A 7,500-nucleotide genomic window follows, 5' to 3' on the forward strand; every position below is an offset into this window, starting at 1 on the left:
ATAGTGAAATAATTTGACATATACTACAATAAGAACATATTTTACATATAACTGTATAGTTCTTCGATTTGTTCTACAAGTTTCAGTCCGATGAATAGAATTTTCTGGTTTTGATTATGGCAAAATGTGAGAAATATGTCACTGTGATAATTCTTGAAGAAGAAAAATTCTTTCTCGTGGATCAAACCAGTCACAGAAAATTATAAAAAGAAATAAAAAGTAGGCAAAAAATAATAATGTATAAGCGTTGTATTATTAAACTTCACTGGAATGCAGGGTGACGCATTGCTGCTATTATCAATGACATTGATTAAAATGTGATAAATGTTTCAACCACTTATTACAACTTCCATATATATCTACAAAAACTTATCTAGGTGGACAAACAGTTTAGAACTTTAACATATATTTATTTATATAAATTCTGAGGGAACACTTTAGGAAACACCTAGGCAACAATTCGCGAAATAATGAAATAATGATTCCATACTGTGACTTGACTTGAAAGGGACACCCTTAAAATTCAGTGAAGTAAAATAGACCTTTGAATTAAAGTATTGACAAGGAACCTACCGTTAAGAGTGGCATTGCTCTTGCAAGAGTTCTGGGGAGGTCCTCGCCGTAAGGGCCTACAGCACATCTTGCAGGGCCCAACACGACACGTTATGGAGTATCGCCCGTAGATGAACGGATGTAGCACCTGTGGAGTACGCGTAAATTTACATATTTAACGTGCATTTGAAAATATCCAAAGGCCCAATCTACATTTTCACTAATATCAATAATAGCTGTTGCCTTGACTTTCACAGCTCTCAGACCCACTTTTTTTTTTTCTTTTTGCGTAGCATTAGTGCGGAATGGTTTATGTTTCACTGGCTCATAGTAGTAGAGGGAGAGAACAGTCATCAGTGGTCAGTGCAGTGTCATCAAGAAACAAGAACTGGCTCACCTTCCCCTTCCCTTCAATCTCTAAATATCCCCAAATCTCTGTCCATCACCTTCGCATCAGTCTTCCGCACCATCCCCATCCATGTACACATTGAACAGGAGCTATACTGGCACTACCCCAGTCCTCAGGTAAATTCTCTTCCATTAGACATATTTTTAATCAACTCATCAGTCCATCTACTGTGTTTGTGTGTATTCACTTGGTCTTTGGATCACGTGTTGGACTCGTGATCGACAGCTATTTCCCTCCTGGAAGAGAGCTCAGAGCTCGTAGGTCCGATCTATGGGTAATGCTATGACCTTGCACACACACACACACACCCAACTCCCCGCCCACGAGAGTCAGAGTAACGACCCGAAGCGCAGCGGTACCGAAATAATTTCGGCCCTGGGCAGGATTCGAACCATGAGCTGCGGGCCACTATTGTGGCAGCTCAGTGTGTGTGTGTGTGTGTGTGTGTGTGTGTGTGTGTGTGTGTGTGTGTGTGTGTGTGTGTGTGTGTGTGTGTGTGTGTGTGTGTGTGTGTGTGCGTGCGCGGGTGTGTTTGTGTTTGTGTGTGTGTGTGTGTGTGTGTGTGTGTGTGTGTGTGCGCGCGCGCGCCTGTGTGCATTTATATATATATATATATATATATATATATATATATATATATATATATATATATATATATATATATATATATATATATATATATATGTCCGTATGTATACATGGAATATATCGGTTGGGTATGTTCATGTAGTGTTTTTTGTATACACGTAAGTTTATAATGCTCTCGTGAATGTACTGTATGTTCCTGTACGATATTATGACTTTGTATAACACACTTGAACATCACCTCCCTATCAAAGGATATTTTCTTATAAAAATACATAAACTGAACTAAGGATATTCATTAATAAACAAAGTAAAATAAATCTATAATAATAATAATAGTAAAAAACTGATGTATATACTGACGGAATTACTGACGGCGATGATGAAAGGAATCTCTTGCAAGTCCGGGTTGAGCTTGAGCAACGTGGTGGAGTCGATATAGTTCCTGTTAGAGAGGTGAGAGGAAAATATGGTTGGAGACGAGAGAAGAAAGAATAGAGGTGTAGAAAAGAGAGTGAAGGGGGAGGAGGAGTAAGCGAAGGAGTAGAAAAGAAATAAGTGAGGGAATATCATAGTAAAGAGGAGAAGAGTAGGATGAAGACGGGAGAGAAGAGAAAGGAGAGACGGAAAGACAAACATAAGAGATCAAGAAAGTGAGAGAAAGTGAGATGTTGGGTAAGTGCAATGTGGGTGAATGAAAAAAGAAAGAAAGAAAGAAAGGGGAATGGAAGAGCGAATTTTAGTGAAAGGAGATATAGCATAGCATGTTAAAGGAGGAGAGAGGAGAGAAGGTTAAAGAGTAGAAAAGAAAGGTTGATACAGTGGAGCAAGGTAGTGTAGAGAAGGAGAAGAAAGAAAGGAGAAGGAGAAGGAGAAGGAGAAGGAGAAGGAGAAGGAGAAGGAGAAGGAGAAGGAGAAGGAGAAGGAGAAGGAGAAGGAGAAGGAGAAGGAGAAGGAGAAGGAGAAGGAGAAGGAGAAGGAGAAGGAGAAGGAGAAGGAGAAGGAGAAGAGAAAGGAGAAGAAGGAGAAAAATGGATGAGGTTAGATGAACGGAATGGAAGAATGGAGGAAGAGGGAAAACATGAAGACATGGAATAGGGGAGGAGAAGTAGAAGAAAAAATGGAAGGTGAGATATAGTAGGGAAAGATGGAAAAAGAAAAGGAGGAGAAGGAGTAGAAGGAGAAGGAAAAGGAGGAGGAGAAGGGGAAGAAGAAGGAGAAGGAGAAGGAGAAGGAGAAGGAGAAGGAGAAGGAGAAGGAGAAGGAGAAGGAAAAGGAGAAGGAGAAGAAGAAGAAGGAGAAGGAGAAGGAGAAGGAGAAGGAGAAGGAGAAGGAGAAAGAGAAGGAGAAGGAGAAGGAGAAGGAGAAGGAGAAGGAGAAGGAGAAGGAGAAGGAGAAGGAGAAGGAGAAGGAGAAGGAGAAGGAGAAGGAGAAGGAGAAGGAGAAGGAGAAGGAGAAGGAGAAGGAGAAGGAGAAGAAGGAGAAGGAGGAGAAGGAGGAGAAAATGGAGAAAGAAAAGGAGATGGAGAAGAAGGAGAAAAAGAAGAAGGAACAGGAGCAAAAGAAGGTGAATGAAAATGAAAATGAAAATGAAAATGAAAAAGAAAAGGGAAATGGAAATGGAAATGAAAATGAAAACGAAAACGAAAACGAAAACGAAAACGAAAACGAAAACGAAAACGAAAACGAAAACGAAAACGAAAACGAAAACGAAAATGAAAATGAGAAGGAGAAGGAGAAGGAGAAGGAGAGGGAGAATGAGAATGAGAAGGAGAATGAGGATGAAGAGAATGAGAATGAGGAGAATGAGAATAAGGAGAAGGAGAATATGGAGAATGAGAATAATGAGAATGTGAATAAGGAGAATGAGAATAAGGAGAATGAGAAAAGGTAGAATAAGGAAAGGAAAAGGAAAAGGTGAAAAGGAAAAGGAGAAGGAGAAAAGGAAAAGGAGAAAGAGAAAAGGAGAGGGAGAAGAAGGGAAAAAAGGAGAAGGAGAAAAGGAAAGGAAGAAGAAGGAAAGAAAAAGGAGAAGGAGGAAAGGAAAAGGAGGAAAGGAAAAAGAGAAGGAGAATTGGAAGAGAAGGAGAAAAGGAAAAGGAGAAAAGGAGCAGAAGAAAAGGAGGGGAAAGAAGAAGGAGGAAAGGAGAGGGAGAAGGAGGAGAAGGACAAGAAGGAAAAGGAGAAGGAGGAGAAGGAGTAAAAGGAGAAAAGAAGAAGAAAGAGAAATAGAAGGAGAAGGAGGAGAAGAAGGAGAAGGAGAAGGAAGAGGGTGATGGAGGAGAAGAATTATAGGTGAAATAGTAGTGGGAAAGAGAAAATGGATATCGATTAGTATCTTATAGTTTTGTGAAATTGATTATCCTTACTAACAAGAAAATACAGTCGTCTGTCATAGCAAGAACTGAATTGATAAACAATTAATCTGCAGTACATGTGAAGCTGTTATCAGGTTAAGGAAATTAATTTCTTGGAGTTGGCACTGTTTTGTTTAGGTTAACATGAGATAACTTTATTGAAGCTGATTTTAGGCAAAGACAATTAGGTAAATGAATAAACAAATAAACGAATTAAGAATAGAAATAAAAAATAAAGTCAGACGACCAAAACTATTTCGTCCGGAATTCGCCTCAATTTGTTCTAAGTTTATATCGACTTCTCTTGGTTGAAAAATTGCAACAATGGGAATTGGTGTGAGAGTCAAATATAGACGATAGAGTTAAACGTAATAAGTGCAAACCTTTGATATACATAAAAGCTCCCCTTAGCTGCTTATAACCAACAGGCAACGTCCAGAATAAATAGAAGGACTAAACATAGAAGCCAAGACATTAATTCAGGTGAGTCAGTCTCAAATCCTTTCGAGGGCTCATTATGCACTTGATCACGGTCTCATGGGCTATCAAAGATTGTTGGCTACATATGAGTAAATTTAAAATAAAAGAGCATAATTGCTAGTAAATGTATTATGAAATAAAATCAATGTCATATATATATATATAAGTTAAATGCTATTGTGTCTCGTTTTAATTGTTTAGTGTATTTTTCAGTTGTGACAATTATAGTTACTCGGGCTCTTCTTACTTCGTGGACCATGCGTTTGACAACCCCTGGATTCACTGGATAAAGTTCTACCGCTAATTAGAGTGAACTCTGCAAACATCGGGAAAAAAAAAAAAAACGAAATTGACAAAGGTTTCTTACTTCCCACTCCATGGTGCTGAGATGGTGAGCTTGATTTTTTTTTTTTTTTGTCTTCTGATGATTTAATTCAGATTACCTCGTTCAAGAAAAGTAAAGAGTATAGAAGTTTGGTAATTTTATCCTTATTTAGATAAGCATTGGCCACGTCTGTGCCAAAATATCTTTCTAGACGTGTTATTTTCCCATGATCTAATCGATTGCAATAAAATACTTGCATGTGTGGAGAGTTCATACAGAACTTACTTCGTGATGATAAATGGTTATAATTCGACTTTTGATAGCTACCGGTATCTGCCATTTACCCTTGCTCCACAAGATTATAAAGCGAAATTGATAGCTCTTGCTGTACTTGTTTTCTTGTGTAAGTTACTAATTTCTAGATACCCACCGCAAACGACAATTGACTTAATATTTAGCGATACTATTCATCTGTTGTTTTTTTTTATCGACTCACTATTGTTATCTTTGAAATTAAGTCTATTGAAATGAAAATAAGTAGGAGTGTACATGAGCACTCTCTAGGGTCTTGAGGAAAACTGAAGCTTGAGCCTCTCATGGCCGCCGCCGAGTAGTATGACGCTCTAATATTACTGATCTTTGGTGATGGGCCGGAGGAAATTAATGCCCTACCACTTACCCCTCTGCATGCGATGAGGCATCATGTTTTGTGGTTAAGTTACCGAATCGGGTCTGTCGACTCATATATGTTAAAAAAAGGAGACTAATTTTGAAACATAAAGCAATATTTCGTGTCTTTCATTCGTGTGGATGTACGTAATTAAAATCACTGAAATATTGACTTAATAAAATTCATACAATACATATTATCTGGAAATACCTATACACTTGTAAATAAGTTCTTGTAACGAAAGGTTAACGCCAAATTTAATCGGACAATCGGTTTACCTAATAATAGAAGTAATTTGGTTGAAGCTACAAATAGTCATTCATTACAGCCACCTACAATTGGCTACCCACAAAAATACAATTTGTAATCAGATATATGCACGACACATGATAAAAGTCCTAATTAAGGGAGTTTTTAACAATCAACACAGAGTGATGTAGGGCATTAACAATGATTTTTGAATAGCATGTAACCACTGGCTTCTAAAGCATCTATAAAAGACCTTTTATGTGTAAACACAATTTTAATTGTACTTTTGGTGAATTTAAGAGATTATATATATATATATATATATATATATATATATATATATACTATAATAAAGTAGTAGCTTCTCTGTCTATTTTATTATTATTTCTTGTTTGTTTGTTTGTTCATGAACTCATAGGGGTTTGGAGAGAGACCCTCATGATATTCTGATACCTTATCACTCCAGGTACTTGGATAACTATATTTCATTAAAAAAAAAAAAAAAATGCAGATTGTCTGAAGAAAGGGGGTACAGTTATGGGGGACTGGCTGGTGAGGTTATTTAATGTTTGTTTGTGATAGGGTAGAGTGCCGGAGGAGTGCCTGTATAGTTCCACTTTACAAGGGAAAGGGGGACAAGTGTAAGTGTAGTAGTTTCAGAGGGATCAGCTTGTTGAGTGTAGTTGGGAAGGCTTATGGGAGGGTCTTCATTGAGAGGATTAGTAGAGGAACAGAGGGAGTAATCGTTGAGGAACAGTGTGGTTTTAGGACAGGTAGAGGTTGCGTAGATCAGATTGTTGTGATAAGACAGTTATGAGAGAAATCTGTATGAAAAGGTAAGGATGTTTTTTGGGCTTTTGTGGATTTGGAAAAGGCTTACGACAGGGTAGACAGGAAGGCACTATGGGAGACATTGCAGATATATGGGATAGGAGGAAAGCTGTTAAGAGCAGTCAAGACTTTTTACGAGAGTTCAAGTGGATCAAAGGCTTTAATAAGGGTGATGCAAACAAGGTCATCTTATTAAAACAACAGGGCAGGACTCGCAGTAGTGGTTATAAACTGGACAAATTTAAATTCAAAAAGGAAATAGGCAAGAATTGGTTTACTTATAGGGTGGTCGACGAATTAAATATACTTAGTAACAATGTAGTAAGCGCTGAAAATATCAGTTGTTTTAAGAAACGATAAGACAACTTTATGGAAGGGAATAGCAGGTGGTGATGGATATGGAGCTGCCTAGTGTAGGCCTTATGGTCTCTTGCAGTCTCCTTCATTCTTATGTTCTTATGTTATGAGAGTAGTAGAGCTTGTGTTAGGATAAGAAATGGAGAGAGTGAATGGTTTGAGGTAAAGGTGGGACTTCGTCAGGGATGTGTTATGTCACCCTGGCTGTTCAATCTGTATATGGATGGGGTGGTGCGAGAGGTGAATGCGAGGGTAGTGGGTCAGGGGTTGTAGAGATGGTTAAAGAAAATGGGAAATAAGCCAGTTGTTGTTTGCTGACGACACTGCGCTTATAGCAGGATCAGAGGAGGGATTGAGGATGTTAGTGACAGAGTTTGAGAAGGTGTGTGAAAGAGGAAAGCTGAAGATAAATGTGGGCAAAAGTAAGGTGATGGGATGTGCAAGGGGAGAGAGTAACAGCAGGCTGGAAGTGAGCATAAAGGGAGAGACTGGAGGAAGTGGATAGTTTTACATACTTGGGTGCGAATGTGGCAGGAAAGGGAGGAGTGGGGGTGGAGGTAGAATGTAGATTGAGAGAAGCGAGTAAATGCCTTGGTGGATTAAAAAGTGTAATAGGAAATAGACATTTGAGAATGGATGCTAAGAGGAGGTTATATGAAGGAGTGATTGTGCCGACAGCACTGTA

The 7,500-nt window shown here is 38.4% G+C and overlaps 1 protein-coding gene across 1 annotated transcript in view; it reads right to left on the minus strand.

The window, feature by feature from the left end:
- The window catches only part of LOC143027295 (adipokinetic hormone/corazonin-related peptide receptor variant I-like), a 113,351-nt gene that overhangs the window by 85,186 nt on the left and 20,665 nt on the right, over positions 1-7,500 (minus strand). Inside the window, exons 3-4 of the mRNA XM_076188563.1 lie at positions 1,910-1,991; positions 574-700 (exon numbers count right to left, since the gene is read on the minus strand). Coding sequence (XP_076044678.1) covers positions 574-700; positions 1,910-1,991 — 209 coding nt within the window. The remainder of the gene's footprint in view (positions 1-573; positions 701-1,909; positions 1,992-7,500) is intronic.

The sequence above is a fragment of the Oratosquilla oratoria genome, chromosome 8 (assembly GCF_046742065.1).
Source record: "Oratosquilla oratoria isolate Oo_2021 chromosome 8, ASM4674206v1, whole genome shotgun sequence".
Classification (NCBI taxonomy): Eukaryota; Metazoa; Arthropoda; class Malacostraca; order Stomatopoda; family Squillidae; genus Oratosquilla; species Oratosquilla oratoria.